At 42.0% G+C, this 20,108-nt stretch overlaps 1 protein-coding gene across 2 annotated transcripts in view; it reads right to left on the bottom strand.

The window, feature by feature from the left end:
• SCFD2 (sec1 family domain containing 2) overlaps positions 1-13,248 on the bottom strand; it is a 503,171-nt gene extending 489,923 nt beyond the window's left edge. For both annotated transcript variants that reach the window (XM_001148032.6, XM_063809641.1), the window contains exon 1: positions 11,945-13,248. In XM_001148032.6, the coding sequence (XP_001148032.2) occupies positions 11,945-12,782 (838 nt within the window). In that variant the 5' untranslated portion in view covers positions 12,783-13,248. The remainder of the gene's footprint in view (positions 1-11,944) is intronic.
• Between the last annotated feature and the right edge of the window lie 6,860 nt (positions 13,249-20,108).

Raw genomic sequence — 20,108 nt, 5'->3', positions numbered from 1 at the left:
TGTTCAGACATGTTCAGAGTTTCTTCCTTCTGGTGGGTTCGTGGTCTCGCTGGCTTCAGGAGTGAAGCTGCAGACCTTCGCGGTGAGTGTTATAGCTCTTAAGGCAGCGCGTCTGGAGTTGTTCATTCCTCTTCTCCGGGGTTGTTCATCCGTCCCAGTGGGTTCGTGGTCTCACTGGCCTTAGGAGTGAAGCTGCAGACCTTCACCATGAGTGTTACAGCTCATAAAGGCATGCACGGACCCAAACAGTGAGTAGCAGCAATATTTATTGCAGAGAGCAAATGAACAAAGCTCCAGCAGTGTGGTAGGGGACCCAACCAGGTTGCCACTGCTGTCTCGGGCAGCCTCCTTTTATTCCCTTATCTGACCCCACCCACATCCTGCTGAGTGGTCCGTTTTACAGAGAGCTGATTGGTCCATTTACAGAGAGCTGATTGGTCCATTTTGCAGAGAGCTGATTGGTCCATTTTGACAGGGTGCTGATTGGTGCATTTACAAACCTTGAGCTAGACACAGAGTGCTGATTGGTGCATTTACAATCCTTTAGCTAGACACGAAAGTTTTCCAAGTCCCCACTAGATTAGCTAGACACAGAGCACTGATTGGTGCGTTTACAAACCTTGAGCTAGACACAGGGTGCTGACTGGTGCATTTACAATCCTTTAGCTAGACACAACTTTCTTCAAGTCCCCGCTAGATTAGCTAGACACAGAGCACTGATTGGTGCATTTACCAACGTTGAGCTAGACGCAGGGTGCTGATTGGTGCATTTACAAACTTTGAGCTAGACACAAAGTGCTGATTGGTGCATTTACAATCCTCTAGCTAGACATAAAAGTTCTCCAAGTCCCCACCCAACTCAAGAGCCCAGCTGGCTTCGCCTAGTGGATCACGCGCCAGGGCCGCGGCTGGAGCTGCCCACCAGTCCTGCACCACGCGCCCACATTCTTCGGCCCTTGGGCCGTCGATGGGACAGGGCGCTGCGGAGCAGGGGACAGTGCCCGTTGGGGAGGCTCGGGCCCCATAGGAGCCCACAGGGGGAAGGGGTGGTGCTCGGGCATGGTGGGCTGCAGGTACCAAGCCCTGCCCCGCGGGGAGGCGGCTGAGGCCCGGCGAGAATTCAATCGTGGTGTGGGTGGGCTGGGAGTGCTGGGGGACCCAGCGCACCCTCTGCAGCTGCTGGCCCGGGTGCTAAGCCCCTCACTGCCTGGACCGGCCGGCCACTCCATGTGGGGCGTGCCGAGCCCACGCCCACATGGAACTCACACTGGCCTGCCAGCGCCGCAGTGCAGGCCCGGTTCCTGCCCGTGCCTCTTCCTCCACACCTCCCGGCAAGCCGAGTGAGCTGGCTCCGGCCTCAACCAGCCCAGAGAGGGGCTCCCACAGTGCAGCAGCAGGCTAAAGGGCTCCTCAAGTGTGGCCAGAGCAGACACCGAGGCCGAGGAGGCACTGAGAGCGAGCAAGGGCTGCTAACACTTTGTCACCTCTCACTAGCACAGTGCCTACATATAGTAGGCATCAATAAGCATTTGTTGAATGAATGAATAAATAAATAACCTGCATCTAGTCAGTCAGGTAAATAGTGTCATAAGATGATACTATCCTGAAATTTTAAAGCTGAATTTTTTTATATTCTTTTCTTTTCTTCTATTTTTTTTCTTTTTTTTAGAGGCAGAGTCTCACTCTGTTGCCCAAGCTGGAGTGCAATCATAGCTCACTGTAGCCTTGAACTCTGAGCTCAAGCAACTCTCCCACCTTAGTTTCCCAGATAGTTGAAACTATTCCCAGGATTTGAGATCCTAAATTAAGCCAATTGCTTCAAGGATTTGAGATCCTAAATTAAGCCAATTGCTTCAAGGGCTAAACTTTTCAAGTTACCGGGACCAGAAAATACCAATTCTGTATGATCCTGTGGATTTTATGTGTGTTAGTGTCATTATCATAAGGCATGTAACATCTTCACTTGTCTTTAAGTCTTATATGGAATAAAATGAGAAGCAAGCATTGAGAAGTCTTCATAAGAGCTCAATACATATATTCCGTTAGTTCTGTCCCTCTGGAGAATCCTGACTAATATGCTTATGAAATGAACAGAGATCATTCATACCATTTTTAACACTGTCTTGAGTAACCAGAATTGTAGTGATCTTGCAGGATCATGCAGGGGGAACCTTTCACTTACTCTACTTCATTTTTTTCTCTAGCTGTTCTAGAAGATAGACATGTTAACTTATTTTACCCTCTCAGTTACCCTCTGAGGTCCTTATTTTACAGATCAGGAAACTGAGAGGCAGAAGTTAGGCAACTTGCCCAAGGACTTTTGACTAGGAAAGGGCAGAGCTAAGATTACTATAACTAAGCTCTCGTAATCTCTTTAGTAACAGTAGCTACCATATATTGAGGATCTACCTCAATCCTCATACTCTTTACATAAATGATTCTATATAACATAAATTTGATCATATCACATCACAGCTCAAAACTCTCCAACTGATTCCCATTATACTTTGGCTATTATTCTAAATCCTTATTTTAACCTACAAAGCATTCCCTCAACCTACCCCTCCAACTGATCTCCTATCGGTGTTCCCTCTTGCTCACAACACTTTAGCCAAACTGGGCTCCTAGTGGTCCTCAAGCATGACACACATGCTCCCACCTTAGGCCCATTGCACTTGCCATTCCCTGGGTCTTATATGTTCTATCATTAGGTGGCCACATGGTATGCTTCCTCCCTTCTTTCAGCCTCTGTTCAAATGTCGCATCCTCTCAAAACTTACTGTCTTAAAACCACATGTATTAATCTCAACTGTTTCTATGCATCCAAGAATTCAGAGTGGCTTAACTGGGTCTGACTCAGAGACTCTCATAAAATTGCAGTCAATATGTCAGCTGGGGCTGCAGTCATCTGAATGCTTGACTGGGCTGGAGGATCTATTTCTCAGATGGCTCACTCACAAAGCTATTGACAGGAGGCCTCAGTTCCTCATTGGCTGTTGGAAGGAATCCCATTTCCTCACTACATGGGCCTCCCATAGGGCTGCTTGAGTCTCTTCATGACATGGTAGCTAACTTCCCTCAGAGCCAGTGATCCAAAAGAACAAAGCAAGGAAAAAGATGCAATGCCTTTTAGGACCTGGTCTTGAAAATTACACTTCTGCATTTCTGCCATATGCTATTTTAGGGAGAAGGGGATAAGTGAGTCACTAAACCTAGCCCACACTCAAGGGCAGGGGAATTTAAACTGTATTTCTTGAAGGAAGAGGTATCAAAGAATTTGAAGACATATAGAGAGAGAGAGAGACAAGGTCTTGCTCTGTTGCCCAGGCAGGAGTGCAGTGGCTCAATCATGGCTCACTGCAGCCTAGATTTCCCAGACTCAGGTGATCCTCCCACCTCAGCCTCCTGAAGAGCTGGCACTACAGCATGCAACACCATGCCCAGCTAATTTTTTGTATTTTTTGTAGAGATGGGGTTTCACCATATTGCCAAGGCTGGTCTCGAACTTCTGGGCTCAAGTGATCCACCACTTTGGCCTCCCAAAGTGCTGGGGTTGCACGTGTGAGTCACCACACCCAACTCGTAGACATTTTTTTTTTTTTTTTTTTTGTTGAGACATCGTCTTGCTCTGTCACCCAGCCTGGAGTGCAGTGGTGCGATCTCAGCTCACTGCAAGCTCCACCTCCTCGGTTCACGCCATTCTCCTGCCTCAGCCTCCGGAGTAGCTGGGACTACAGGCGCCCGCCACCACGCCCGGCTAATTTTTTGTATTTTTTAGTAGAGACAGGGTTGTAGACATATTTTTAAACCACCACACCTACCTTCATTAATATTAATAGCCCATATTATTATACTGATATTAGTAATTTGTTTACTGTCTTCATTCCCAAACAAAATTTAAACCTCCTAACTGGAAGGATTTGGATATTTTTAGCACTATTTCCCCTATTCCTTGAGTAATAGATAATATGTATTTTTGAATGAAGGAATTATTTCAAGCCAGGCTCGGTGGCTGATGCCTGTAATCTCAGCACTTTGGGAGGCTGAGGTGGGAGGGTCCCTTGAGGTCAGGAGTCCGAGACCAGTCTGGCCAACATGGTAAAGCCCCATCTCTACTAAAAAATATATATATATAAATTAGCCAGGTGTAGTGGTATGTGCCTGTAATCCCAGCCACTCAGGAGGCTGAGGCACAAGAATCGCTTGAATCCAAGAGGCGGAGGTTGCAGTGAGCTGAGATTGAGCCACTGCATACCAGCCTGGGCAACAGTGCAAGACTCTTGTCTCAAAAAAAAAAAAAAAGGAATTATTTCATATTCTTCCCACAGGTTAGAATACAAAAACAGGTGGATATTTTTCCCTCTTTACAAATGAGAAAACCTCAACAGCTCAATGAGGGTCAAATAGCACAAAAAAAGTCACTAAGCCAGGATGTGAGGTTATCCTGGCATGGATCTAACACCAAAAATCTAGTCAGCCTTTATATGGCTTCCCAACTGTGTCTCATACCTATTTATTTTAAATAGTATCTTCTGAACCCTGAAATAAAGATATAAGTTAGTTAGTTTGCATGTTTTGGAAAAGCAGATCGGGGAGAAAAAAAATCAGACACTTTTCTGAGCACTAAAGCAGCACTGGAGTCCAAATGTTTAGTCTCTGAAGCTGCTAACTTCCGGACACACCATATAATGATCATCTCTACTGTGCAGGACAACAGTTCTCAAACTTTTCCCACACCCACATATGAAAGTAGTCACTGGAGCAAACTGCCAAGGTTCAAATCCTAGTTCTGCCACTTAACACATGTGTAATCTGAGGCAAGTTATTTAACTCCTCTGTGCTTCAGTTTCATCCGTAAAATGGGGATAATTATAATACTTATCTCAAAAATTATTGTGAAAATTAAAGGAATTTACATATGCAGAGTGCTGAGATAAACAGTTCATTTTCAAATGTTAGCCATTACTAGTGGACTCAAATTTCAATACTTTGACAAGTAATATACAATCACACCTTAAAGCAAATATAAACACTTCAGTGTATCATAATCCCAGGATTAAGAACCATCCACTGGAATGAGAGTTAATCTTTAATCAAAAGGATTTTAATTTAAAAGTTTGCATGAAGCTGCCTGTAATGCCAAAACTTTGGAAGGCTGAGGTGGGCAGATCACTTGAGGTCAGGAGATCAAGACCAGCCTGGCCAACATGGTGAAACTCTATCTCTACTAAAAAACAAAACAAAACAAAAAAATACAAAAATTAGCTGGGCGTGGTGGTGGCTTTCCTGCCTGTAATTCCAGCTACTTGGGAGGCTGAGGCACAAGAATCATTTGAACCTGGGAGGCGAAGGTTGCAGTGAGCTGAGGTGGTGCCATTGCACTCCAGCCTGGGCAACACAGTGAGACACTGTCTCAGGGAAAAAAAAAAAAAGTTTACATGAAGCTAAAATTCAGAATTGAACTAAGAGAGTAAATTTAATTCCCATCGTTACCACCATCTCCTACCTTTTAATTTTGAACTTGAAAACTATTAGCAAAACACTCTAGCCAGAACATGAAAGGAAACCAAACTCAAATATTTTAGGAATTCATGAATCAAGTCTCTTTTTTAATTGTCCCTGGAAACAAATCAGAAGCCAGAATGGCCCACAGAATGCTGACTTAAATCCTCTATGCAAATATGCCTGACCCATAGGTGTCCAAACTCTGGGTAGTCTGGACATGGTCAAAGTAAGCCAGAATGAAAGAGATGGGCATCAGTGGCCATTTACTTCTCAAACAATTACAACTTTTTATATTTAAGCCCTGAGTGCTTATCAACTGGATAACCAGGAGAGAAAGGAACTTGCCTATCTTGTTTACCACTGTTTCCCTATTGCCTGGAACAGTGCTTAGCACAAAATAGGCACTCAATAAATATTTGTTTAAAAAAAAAGTACATTTAGACAAAGAAATACTACTTTCAGCAAAGATGATAACCAAAAGATGAGAAAGAAACTTGTCTACATTGTAAACATGATGTTAACAATGTCAAGTACTTATGAATTATTTGAGGTTATTTTTGATACTGCCAATTTCATATCTAAGAAGAAATATAAATATATAAATTTTCTAATAGTAAATTATCAAGGCTATCATCCAAAATATTTAGCATCTAATAACATAAATTAATATATAAATTAACATCTAAATCAAAGACTGAAAAATGTATTTCCTTTTGGTCTCTATATTAAAATGGCTGTCAAGTCTCTTAAATTGAAATTCAAATCATTTAAGTCATTCTAATAATTTTCAAATCACCTCTCAGGCCTGTAATCCCAGCACTTTGGGATGCCAAGTCAGGAGGATTACTTGAAGCCAGGTATTTTAGACCAGCCTGGGAACAAAGTGAAATCCCTGTCTTTACAAAAAATAAAAAGTAAAACCCTTCTGATTTTTTGAAGTTGTGGGTACTATCTTTTGTTTGCTTCAGCTGTCACTGGCTAAACAATGCCTCAATCTAAGCCACAATTTGATGTAAGAAACCTCACCAAACTCTTGTAACAACTACTCCATTAAGCTGATAGTCATGAGTTTCCCAGCTCCCTAAGCTTGCTGCATCCAGAAGGGCAAATCCATTAAAAATGTGAGCATCATGACCATGTATTCTCCAGAATGCCAGGGCCAAGAGCACCCTTGCCAACAATAATGCCACTAACATCATCTACCCTACTACCTCATTCAATGTAGGGCCACTCTGAAACAGTGGGCAAGTGCTGCCTTTTCTCATTCACTATTACCATGGAGCCACCATGACCTCCACTGCCTCAGTTCCCTCAGTGCCCCTAGGGGGCCAGCTGCATCCACACTAGCATGCTTCTAGGCCCTATCTATTGCCTCCACTGGACAACAGTATTTGGTGACTTGTGGTCTTAATAAGTAGAGGGGTTATTTTTACTCACTAATACAGAAGTACTTCAACATTTAAACAAAAGTTTTGACAATACAGCTATGTACCCACTGAAAATCAGTCCTATATATCACTAATATGGGATGTAACACTATGTGGAAACATCTTTGAATCAAATGAGATTTTAAGCTGATCATCTGGAAGATAATCTGGATGATTATCCAAAAGGTATCTATTAAAAAGACATCAATTTATCAGTTATTAGGATCACAGTAACAAACTAGTCCTGATTAAAATCTATCTTCCAAAGTCTACCCTCCACCATCTAGCAGTAATTTTAATCCTTCTAAAAGTGAGCAGGTGATAATTTTTAAATGGGATGTAGATCATGGACACTTCTTGAGTATCCTGTGCTCAAAGCTGATTGGTTTCAGAGAGGACCACAAATCAAAACTTGGTTCCATAAACCAGTAGATAGGCAAATACACTGGGCCCTGGCCATTCTGGCTTTATCACCCTACCAGGCCATTGCTGCTGTCACCTACCACCACTAAGCAGGTGACCTCACCCTTCTCAGGAGATCTCACCCCACTTGGGATCCAACACCCAGGGCCCAGCCAAGGTCTTCCTCCCTGCCAGACACCTACCTCACTGAGCCCTACCTAAATGTTTTTGAATTGAATTATTCAAGAAGGTAAGAAGGAAGCAGAGTCTTTATAATTTTTAATGTATTTGAGAAATGCCTCAAGTAACTTTTGGGGGTTCAATCTCATTGCTTTATCATCGTATCTTGTGTTAGAATGCCCATAGCATCCCATTGAGACTAATATTTTCATGGTTCCTCTCAGGCTCTTGACAGGGTAGCTGAATTTTTCTTACTCTTTTTACATGTTGCCTTGAATCTACCCAGAGAAATCTTCTATTTTTTCCCTTTGAGCAATGCCCCTTTCAACATTAAATATTGTTTCACTGATCTCGTGTACCTAAAATGCCCCCTCCCACACAAACCTGCTACTGAGTACCTTCGCTAACTTAACCATTCATTCACCCTGGAAGACCACCTACTAGCAGAAGGATTCTTAACAAATGTAAAGAAAGTAAGGACTTTACACTAACAATACAAAACTAACTCTCTCTTTGACAATTCAAAAAACAAAAGATGTTGAACTTTGACATTTACAGAATTAAATGTCAAATGTGACACAATACCATCACATCTGGCTAACTCTTATGCTTTTTTTAGTAAGGAACAACTTTTGAGCCTCAATATCTTAATTCTTAAAATGATAAAGAACACTTAACTCAATTTGTTGAGATCAAATAAGGTAATGTAAAAGTGGGATTTTTATTTTTATTTATTTATTCGAGACAAGGTCTCGCTCTGTCACCCAGACTGGAGTGCAATGGCACGATCACAGCTTACTGCAGCTTCAAACTCCCAGGTTCAAGCAATCTGCACACCTCAGCCTCACAAGTAACTGAGACCACAGGTATGAGCCACTATACCTGGCTAATTTTTGTATTTTTTGTAGAGACAGGGTCTTACTCTGTTGCCCAGGCTGTTCTTGAATTCCTAGGTTCCAGTGATTCACCAGCCTCAGCCTGGAATTACAGGCATGAGCCACCACACCCGGTAAGAAGTGGTTTTTATCTATAAAATACTCATATAAATATGACTAGCTAATATCATTATTTTCTTTCTTAAGTTTTGCTGTGAGCCCAAGCTGCCAAATCTTAGACTATTCAGAAAAGTGTGCATCGTTTTTTCTGCATTTGTGTATTACTAATGATATGATTCAGGAATCTCAGAAACATTTTCAATTAGAAAAAATAAGTGTATTAATTTCAATTAATGTCTGGTATCTACAACCTTTAATCCACTCATTTATCCATTCATTCAATAAACATATATTGAATACCTATTGTTTTGAAGGTACTCTTGCTGGTTAATAAACAGTAAACAAAACAGAGTCCCTCCCTTCAAGAACTTCCATTCAAGTGGGAGGAGACAGGTAATAAATGATCAATTAGTAGTGTCAGGGAATAGTAAAGGCTATGACAAATAAAGCCAGGTAAGGGTAAGAGAGTGTCAAAGAAGTTCACCGAGGAAGGCCTCTCTGAGGAGCAGGAATGATGTGAGGGAGAAAGCCATATGGATACCTCGAAGAAGAACATCCCGAGCAGAGCTGCAGAGGAAATGCAAAGGCCCTGAGGCTGGAACATGCTTAGCATGTCTGACAATGGCAAGGTAGCCAATGTTGTAAGAGGGGAGATCATGTATGGCCTTGAAAACAACAGTAAGGAACTTGACAGGAGGTATGATCAGAGGCCACTGGAATACTGAGCAAGTAAATGATATGTCATAGTTATGCTTTGAGAGATTATATAAGAAGCTGGCCTAAGTGGTTGCTTGTCTGTATAGGTTTCATACTTCTTTAATTGTTTTTTAACTATTTGCATGCTTTCCTGTGTCAAATGCTGCTTTGAAGTTCAGTAGAATTAATGTGGTAATAAAACAAAGGAAGTTTCTGGGAAGTATTGGAAAATAAAACTCTAACTGGAGTCAAGAGAAAATTGGAGCAGATGTTTGTGGAGACAAGTATAGACAACTCTTTCAAGTTTGCTATAAAATAAAGCAAAAAAAAAAAAATGGAATTGAAGTTGGAAGAGCATGAGAGGTCAAGACAGAAGATGTTCCCTGGGGGAAAATACAGAGAAAAGGAAAAAATGATGATCCGAGAAAGGGAGAGGGTATTTGAAAAACAGTAAATCTATGAGAGAAGTGAAAAGAGAGGATTTAGTCTACATAGGTGAAAAAGTTGTCATTAGTGGCAGGGACAGTATATTTCTTTTCAATATGAAGGAAGGAAAAAGACATGGGTACAGATGTAGAAAGGGTGGTAGATTTGGTGATGGGAAAATACAGATTTTTTTAGTGGCTTATATTTTCTCAGTGATATTACAAGTGAGAAAAGTGAGTATGGGGAAGGAGATCTGGACACTTGATAAGGGAGAACCTATAAAATGATTGCTGCCAAATGGCAACTTTGTCTTTCTATGTGTCTTTACTTTGTAAATCATTCTTTTTTTCTTTTTTTTTTTCTTTTTTGAGACAGAATCTGACTCTGTCACCCAGGTTGGAGTGCAGTGATGTGATGGTGGTTCACTGCAACCTCTGCCTTCTGGGCTCAAGTTATCCTCCACCTCAGCCTCCTGAGTGGCTGGGACTACAGGTCACCACGCCTGGCTAGTTTTTTCATTTTTTATTTAATTTTTAAATTTTCTGTAGAAATTGAGTTTTGCTGTGTTGCCCAGGTTGATCTCAAACTCCTGAGCTCAAGCAGTCTGCCCCCCTTAGCCTCCCAAAGTGCTGGGATTACAGGCATGAGCCACTGTGCCGGGCTCTAAATCATACTTGACTACATTATATTGATACTTGACTACATTATATTGTAAACTTTTAGAGGGCAGAAGTTATGCTCACCTTATTTATTCTGTATGTTTAAAAAAAGGGCGCGGTGGCTCACGCCTGTAATCCCAGCACTTTGGGAGGCCGAGGTGGGTGGATAACGCGAGGTCAGGAGATCGAGACCACGGTGAAACCCCGTCTCTACTAAAAATACGAAAAGTTAGCCCGGCGTAGTGGCGGGCGCCTGTAGTCCCAGCTACTCGGGAGGTTGAGGCAGGAGAATGGCGTGAAACCGGGAGGCGGAGCTTGCAGTGAGCGAGATTGCGCCACTGCACTCCAGCCTGGGCGACAGAGAGAGACTCCGTCTCAAAAAAAAAAAAAAAAAAGCATTAGCTACTGAAGATGTAAAGAGCTGTTACTATGATGCTGGACAGTGGGACATTAAGTTTTGCCTAACAGAAGTCTTAGGGGAGGGTACAAAATTATGTGAACTTCCCAGTTGATTATGAAACAACTTTGCTACATTTTTGGCATAAAGAGATAGAAGTAACAGTAATATATAGCATCCACAAAAAAACTCAACAAGCATCTACTTATCAGGTTTTATCTTTTAATCCCCTATGGACTCTGTGATGCTACAGTTATTACTTATATATTTAAATCACAGACTGGACACCTGGTTTTTCCAGTCACATAATTAAGTTTACATCTCAATATTACCATTTAGCCTACTTTCCATTTTTTATCTGAAAATTAATCTTATTAAGATTAAAAACTCAAATATACCTATTTCGTTTTTTATAACTTAATTCAACTTTTTTTCTGACCGATTAAAGGGAATGCCTACCAATGTCAGTTTTCCGATTATTCTCCCTGGACTTGGAAGTGGCTAGGCTATATTACTAACAGTATTATACAACCTAATTAGAGAACAATAAAGTTGACCTTTGAAAATAACATATCAAACATCAGAAAGTGTCTTTTCTTCATCTGCTTTAAGGATTACATTTGTTTCTTTTGTGTAAATAATACATTATTACAATTTGAGATTATTTACTTAATCTTTAATACAATGAGAGCTAAAAATAAATCAATAAACATTTGAAAATATTTTCTACAATTCTATTCCATCTCATTTACTAGTAACATTTAAGTTCAGCCTCACTTTTGAACACTCATTTCCTAAACCTCAATTGTCTGTAATAATTTTATGTTTTCTTGTACAGTAGTTTTCCTTCCGCTGGGTCATCTATTAACACTTCTCCAACAAACCAGAGTCTTCTTATGAAGGACTGTTGTGAATACTGGCATTCGTAAATTTCTAAAAATAAAATTTCCCAGGTGCACAGTTTTCCTCCATGTCAGCATAATCTTGGGCTAAAGTTGTTGTTTAACAAGGCAATGGGCATTTATGACATTTCTACCCATTACAGCATTTAACAAATGTTATTGTAATTGCTAATTCACCTGTCTGTATTCCACTTTAGACAATAAACTCTGTGAGATTAGAGACCGTGTCCATCTAGTTCATCTTCGTATCCTCAATCTGATATATAATAAAAGGTCAATAAAATATATGCTGAATCAATGAAAGTCCCAGCAATGTGGGGAATGGTAATGAAGAACTCCAGAGCAATGCACTTACCTGTGAGATCCAGGGTTCTGTCCACAAAAACCACTGATGCCCTGCCTGCAGCAGTCTTCTTCCTGTTCTTTGCAGGGGCATAATTGGCCAGATCCGCAGCGATGACCCGACTTAAGGAACCTACAGCAAAACACTCCTCCCGTACTCCTAAATGTTCACACAGAGAACTGAGGCCTGACACTAGGCATCTGATCTGCAGCAGCAGCTCTGGGGTTAGCGCAGTGGAGTCCACATCACCCAGGCTTCCCAGCTTCCTCTTGTCCGGTCGGGCGCTATTAAGGAGGTGCACATCCTGGGGTAGCAGTGGGAAAAGGGATGCAAAAGCTGGAGTCAAGGCAAAGTGGGGAGCAACAGGGGCAAGCAACAACGGGACATGGAACACCTCGGCCGTGTAGTTCATGTTGCCCATCCATTCACACAGCTTCTCCTCCAGCTGCTCGAACACCAGCTGCTGCCCCTCCATCTCGGCCGCTGCCGCCGCTGGGACATGATTAGCTGTGAGGTGGACAGCGTGGCTCACGGTTGTGACCACCACACAATACTGGAAGTGACTGCGGCAGATGATGTCCCGTAGGATCTCCACGGTCCGGCCTTTCAGCAGGCAGCTCAGCACAAACACCGCCTTGGGCTGCTTGGCTCCACCACCAATTGCGTCGGGCTCGAACTCTCGCAGGTGACAGTCAGGACCCCCCACCGCCTCCAGGAGACGGGTGGATCCGCAGCCCCAGTGCAGGCTCTCGGCGCAAGCGGCGTCCAGGTAAACCACAGCTCGTTTCACTTTGGCCAGCACCTGCTCCCATCCTTGCTGGGTAAAGGACAGTACGCCCGAGGCGCTCATGGTTGGGGATTCGCAGACTTGGGAAACTACGGTGCAGGAACTTCTTTCAGAACTCACCGCTTCCGGAAATTGGGCTCCGGGAGACTTTGACAGTCTCCACAGTACACGTGGTCGGCCTCTGACACGCTCCCTGATGGCGCTCGGTGATGACGTTAAACTGAGCGGTGATTGGCTAGAGAGGAGGCCGGGAGTGAGGAAGGATGGCGCGGTCTGGAAAGAAGTGGGTGGGGCTCTGTGGCTCCGGGCTTCCTCAAAAGCTCGTGGAGATCAGGTGTTTCCTGAGATGGAGCTGAACTGAGTTCTTTCCGTCGCTCGGCCTGTCTGCGCAGATAATCTTCTCAGATAATCTTCTCATGTTCCTTGAAAAGTCTCCGAAATAAAAACCTAATCCGAAATTTGATATCTTCCTTAGATATGAACACGTCTCCAAAAGTACAGCCACCTTCTCAATCTAAACTCAGAGCAACTAGAAAAAGATAATAAAAACAACCGTGTGCAATATTTTGAGTTTATAGATTGCTGTCACATACGTTATTGCCCACAAGCCTCATAACAAACGCTGTTGTTCTCATTTTCACTTTCTCCATCTTTCCTCCCTCATCTCATCGTCACTACATCTTATAGGCTTAAAAACTCTGAGAATTCAGCCCTTCCTCTCCATTTTTGCTGTCACAAAAACCCAACATCATCGCTCACCCAGGCAATGATCTCCCAACATTTTCTGACTTTTGATCTCTTTCCCCTCCAATTCTATTTTCTTCCTAATAAACAAAGTTGGTCCTACAACTTTCCTGCTTAAAAGCTTCTCCTAGCCCAGTTGCCTATAGGATACATCCACACTCTTTAAAAAGCATCAACATCCTTCTTGATTTCTCAATTTCTCTCCAGCTATTCCCAACCTGGAGAAAAATTGTACCGATACAATGAAGTCAATAGGCTGAACCCAAAATGTTTTATGGGTTCTGTTTGTTCCACCAATGTACTTACATTACTAAGTATAATCTCTGTGCTAAGCTTCAAAGATGCAATGGTTAATAAAATTCATTACCTAATCCACAAAGAATTTACCTGGTAAACTTACCGAAAATAATCATTCCAACAGTACTGCCTGTGAGAGACTTTTTCTAACTCACCACCACTATCACCCTATCACCTCTCACTTCCCCCATCTATCAAACCACTCAATTGATACATTCGCTAAGTACTTGTCATATCATGGGTAAGTATTAACACTATTTTCTTTAAACTATCTGTTTTGCTAAATTATGCACTAGATGCTTGGTATCCCCAACACTTATAACAGGTGTTCAATAAAAGTTCATTGAATGAATGTTCAATTAATATCCATGGCCAGGCGCGGTGGCTCATGCCTGTAATCCCAACACTTTGGGAGGCCGAGGTGGGCAGATCACCTGAGGTCAGGGGCTCAAGACCAGCTTGGCCAACATGGTGAAGCTCCGTCTCTACTAAAAGTACAAAAATTAGCTGGACATGGTGGCAGGTACCTGTAATCCCAGCTACTCGGGAGGTTGAGGCAGGAGAATCACTTGAACCCGGGAGGCAGAGGTTGCAGTGAGCCAAGATCGCACCACTGCACTCCAGCCTGGGTGACAGAGTGAGACTCTGTCTCAAAAAAAAAAAAATTCCACATAATATATCCAGCCAATTTTTAATAAATATGTACAGTATTCCAAACACTGTCTGGGTTTTAAGGATATAAAGAAAACTAAACCACAGCCCTGATTTCAAAATAATTATGATGAAATAAAGGGACCCACACATGTAAAACAAGTGCAGTAAAATGTTACAGAAGCAAATACTTTTTAAAATTTTTTGTATAGGAGTCAAGAAGGAGGAAAAATAAATTCTAAGAGAAAAAGGAAGTAGTCAGAAAAAGCTTCATATAGGGCATGAGTTTTGACTTGCCTTCAAAGAAACCCAGGTGTTCACCAGGTGGACAGGATGGGGAGGAGGATTCTTAGCAGTCCAGGCACAGAGTGCAGCATAAACAAAGTCGTAGAGGCATAAAACAGTACAATATGTTCTCTGGAACTACAAAGGGTTTCCTATAGCTGGAGTGCATTGTATGAAAAAAGGCGCAAGAAGAAATAAGAGCAAGGAATTAGAAAAGAAAGAAATGGGCTAGATCAGCAAGAGCCTTATTTTCCATTCTAAGTAGTAGCAGCCAGTGGGGAAGTATTAATGTATTTTGGGGTATGGAAATAATTTGTTCACATCTGGATTTTAGAAAAAAATGGTTCTAGTCAAAACATGGAAAATAATTTGAAATGGAGCAATTTAGCGCAGAGGGAGCAGTTAAGAAAACAATAGTATCAGCAGCAAATCTGGGTGACAGAGTTGAAAAGCGTAACAAGCAGATGGACAGAGTGGGGAGTGTGAATAGACATTAAGAATATAGTGCCAAAGGGCTTGCTTATTAGTTTGACAGAGAGGGTGACACGGAAGGAGAATTTCAGGTTAGCACCCAGCTTTCTGTCTGGATAACTGATGAATGCCAGTCATTGAGATTTGAAAAACCATTAAGAGAAGCAGATTGCGGAATAAATACAGAGTTTAGTGGGGACATATTTTTGTTTGTTTGTTTCCTTATGGCAAGATAAGTGTAACATAAAAGTCACCATCTTAACCATTGTAAAATGTACATTTTGGTGGCATTAAGTACATTCACATTGTTGTATAACCAATCTCTGAACTTCTTGTCTCACAAAACTGAAACCCTGTACCCATTAAACAACAACTCCCCATTCCCCCTCTCCACAGTCCTTGGTGACTTCCACTCTACTTTCTGTTTCTATGAGTTGACTACTCTAGTTGTTGGCAATGTAGTAGTTGACTACTCTAGATACCTCATATAAGTGGAACAATACAGTATTTGTTTTGTTGTGATTGACTTATTTCACTTAGCATAAAGTCCTCCAAGTTAATCTATATTGTAACGTGCATCAGAATTTTCTTTCTTTTTGAGGCTGAATAACATTCCATTGTATGTTACACCATTTTGTTTATCCATTCATCTGCCTATGGACATTTGGTCTGCTTCCACCTTTTAGCTATTGTGAATAATGGCACCTTGAATATGCTGCAGAAGAGTCATAAACCTGGTAGAACCTAGTAGGTAAAAGGGCCAATGATAGACCCAAGTTCACATGTTGAACTAGTAAACAAGAAGATATTCCTACATGTTTGTATCCTTGTCAGCATGAAAATTATTTTAAGGAGCTTAAGTTGAATAAGTTGTTGGATGACAGCCCTTGCTCTTCCATTTAAACCCAGGTCAGTGCCTAGTTACTAACACCTGCATTAATCCTGATCTCAAGCTCACTTTTTGTTTCTACCCCTTGCATCTCATGCTGAATCATACATTCATTAGGTAAGTTTGAGTGAATTAATACTTCATCTTCTCTGAAAGGGCAAGGCACTCATGAAGTCATGGTTGAATATTGTGCCAGTAAGTGCTAGTGGTCGCCTCAATATTTATTTGTCTCTTCTTCTGTAGTAATAGGTTTATTCTGAACTCATAGACACACAGCTAAAGACTACTTTTCCAAGCCTCTTGCAGCTATCTATGGACAAATGATGAGGCAAGGGTGAATAAGATAGTTGGAAGTGACAAATACAGATTTCAAATAATTCCCTAAAGGTGTATGGTTTTCTTTCCCTACAAATCCTACTTTCAGTTCTTTTGTACATGCACCCAGAGTGGAATTGCTGGATCATATGATAATTCTATTTTTAACTTCTTGATGGACCTCTGTTTTTGTTTTGTTTTTTACAGAGGCTGCAACATTTTATATTCCTACTAATAATGCACAGGGGTTCGGATTTCTCCACATCCTTGCCAACACTTGATATTTCCTGGGTTTTTTGATAATGGCCATCCTAATAGGTGTGGGGACATGAGGTTTTCAATATGCTTGTGGGACATCGAGGCAGAAACATCTAGCATGCTGTTGGATGTGTGATTCCAGAATACAGAAGAGAAATATGGTAATTGGGATTATTAGTAAATGGGTGTGCTTCAGAGTGCCTTAAGAGAACACAAAAAAGAAAGAAGACAATGATGGTGATGGAGAGAACTCTGAGCAACTTTTCTTGATGGGAAGAAGAAGTCAAGCCAGTGAATGGAGTAATGAGAGGTGCAAGTTTTAAGACTAGAGTGGCCAACAGTGGCAAGTGTCAGAAAAGGGAAAAGAGAGGGAATATGAGAAGAATCTACAGGATTTAACCTGTGCAGGAAGAAAGTACAGTCATGACAAGGGAGTGCTGGGGGTGCAGTGCAGAATGAGTCAATGGATTGGGGAAAATGCAGCTTCTAGAAATTATCTACACAGTTCCTAGAAAAGAAGGTGGTAGGGGAATGAGGAGGTAAAAAAGTTGGAAGGATATGAAGTTAGGGTCAAAGAAAGTAACTTGGCCTCTACAATTCAGGGAGGGAACGCTTTTTTTTTTTTTTTTTTTTTTTTTTCAGAGACAGAGTCTCACTCTGTCTCACAGGTTGGAGTGCAGTGGCACAATCATAGCTCACAGCAGACTCAAACTCCTGACTTCAAGCAATCCTCCGGCCGCAGCCTCTTGAGTAGCTAGGACTACAGGTGCACACAACTACACATGGCTAATTTTTTTTTTTTTTTTTGAGATGGAATCTTGCTCTGTCCCCCAGGCTGGAATGCAGTGGCACAATTTCACTGCTCACTGCAAGCTCCGCCTCCAGGGTTCACACCATTCTCCTTCCTCAGCCTCCTGAGTAGCTGGGACTACAGGCGCCTGCCACCACGCCTGGCTAATTTTTTGTATTTTTAGTAGAGACAGGATTTCACTGCGTTAGCCAGGATGGTCTCGATCTCCTGACCTCGTGATCAGCCCACCTCGGCCCCCCAAAGTGCTGGGATTACAGGCGTGAGCCGTTGTGCCCGGCCAGCTAATTTTTTTCTTTCATTTTTTTTTTACAGAGACAGGGTCTTGCTGTGTTGCCCAAGCTGGCTTGAACTCCTGGGCTCAAACCATATTCTGACCTTGGCTTCCCAAAGCACTGGGATTACAGGTGTGAGCCACTGCGCCCAGCCAAGGAGGGAAAAATTCTAGGATATAATAAGATCCAGGGTATAACCCTGAATGTGCCCTATGGAAGTAGAGTGAATGAAGACCATTAGACTCCAGAAGGTCAGAAAACATGAGTCAAGCAACATATGCAAGTCACACATCATGATGGAGGAAAGGAAGACTGTGGACTTCAACCGCAGATATCACTTGTAGTTGAAGGAAAATGAAAAAGGAGAAGAGGTGGTAAATACAAATGGTATGAGCTGGAAAAGAGGAAGGTTTTTTCACAGCAAAATGGGAACCGTAATGGCCTGGTAGTGGCCCACAAGAACCGGGGGAATGACAGCACTATCTCAAGCATTCACAGTACATCAGGGTGAAGGATAATGGCAGATATTCAGTATAGAAAGATAAGGAGAAGTCCTGTCCTTGGAGGGAAGTTAGATTTTGGTTTAGTGAACAAGTAGAGACATCCTTCTGCTAAAATACTGAAACTGTTGGGCATGCACATAAAATGGAACAAAGGTAGGGACTGAGAGCTAAATGCAGAGTTGGGAATCAGGTCTGGAAGAACTTGGAGGGAATAAGCACAGAGACTGTCTTAGTTTGGGCTGTCACAACAAAAATACCATAGACTGGGTGACATAAGCAAAGAAAGTTTATTTCTCACTGTTCTGGAGACTGGAAAGTACAAAATCAAGGTGCTCACATAATTCATTTCTAATGGCAGCCCTCTCTCTGGCTCACCAATGGCTGGCCACCTTTGTGCTGTATTCTCAGTTGGTGAAAAGCAGGCAGAGAGGAAGCAAGCTCTCCTGTCTTTTCTTATGAAAGTCCAAACCCCTCTCCATTAGGGAGGACTTAATTACCTCACAAAATCCCCATATCCAAACACCATCACATTGAGGATTAAGGTTTAGGCATATGAACTTTGGAGAAACACAAAAATTTAGACTATAGCAGTGATATGAGGGAAAACATTAAAAGATTTGACAAATGATGACTAAGAATGAGGTGATACAGACACCCCTAAAAGTTGTGCAATGCAGAGCCTGTATAGCCACATGCAACTTGAGGGACTGTCAGACCGTGAAGAAGCTTGTAGGCCATATGGTAGGAAGTTTAGATTTTATTTCATATTTAAGAGAAGGCCACGGAAGGGTTTTGTGTTCCTAGAATTTCAGTGTGGCAGTGCAGATGGAAAGAAGTAGATAGATTTGAGATACGTTTTAATGAGAAGTGCTAACAGATCTTGCTAACGGATTTGCATAGTTGTGAGAAGAGCAGATGGGGAAGAGAGAAAAGTCAAGGATAATTCTTTGATTTATGGCTAAAACAACTAGTTAAATGGTGGTTACTGATATTAATATGAAGAAGTCTTTGGGAGTATGGGAGTGGGACAAGACAGATATGGGAGAGAAATTTACGAGTTGTGTTTTGAACATAAGTTTGAAAGGCCTAAGAGAGGCATCAGGTGAAGCATTTGAGTCAGACCGAGTATCTTGAGCTCAAAGAGAAGTTAAGACTGCCCAGAGAAATAATGGGTGTCAGTGGCTCTCAATGACATGACATTAAAAGTCATGGAGGCCAGGCGTGGGGCTCAGACCTGTAATCTCAGCACTTTGGGAGGCTGAGGTGGGCAGAACACTTGAGGTCAGGAATTCGAGACCAGCCTGGTCAATATGGTGAAATCTCATCTCTACTAAAGATACAAAAATTGGCTGGGCATGGTGACATGAGCCTGTAATCCCAGCTACTGGGGAGGCTGAGGCAGGAGAATTGTTTGAACCTGACAGGGGGAGGTTGTAGTGAGCCAAGATCATGCCACCGCACTCCAGCCTGGGTGACAGAGTGAGTCTCCGTCTCAATAAATAAGTAAATACATACATACATATGTACATAAATAAAAGTCATGAAGCTGGAGGAAATGACTTGGGAGACAGGGTGGACAGAAAAGGTAGGAGAGCCTAGGCAAAAGTCATTTCTTGCTTTCAGATGTTATGGTGGAGTAAAATGAATTCCTATTAAAATGACCTGCTTAAGACCGTCATGTTTATTTTATTAAAATGTGATTTGTATTTCTCTGCTCAAAATAGTCAGCTATTGTTTCTCTTCTGTCCAAAATCCAACATATCTCTCTTCACCTCATTTCTAGGTCATCCATAGGCATGATCAGTTCTTAGCTTAAGAACTTTCCATGTACTTGATGTTGTAAGAGAGGACCTGGCAAATACAGAAATAAAACGATTTTGTTCTCACCTTTAA

Source organism: Pan troglodytes, chromosome 3 (genome assembly GCF_028858775.2).
Source record: "Pan troglodytes isolate AG18354 chromosome 3, NHGRI_mPanTro3-v2.0_pri, whole genome shotgun sequence".
Lineage (NCBI taxonomy): Eukaryota > Metazoa > Chordata > Mammalia > Primates > Hominidae > Pan > Pan troglodytes.
The sequence above is the reverse complement of the archived record's forward strand: the minus strand, read 5'-3'. Positions and strand labels throughout refer to the sequence as shown.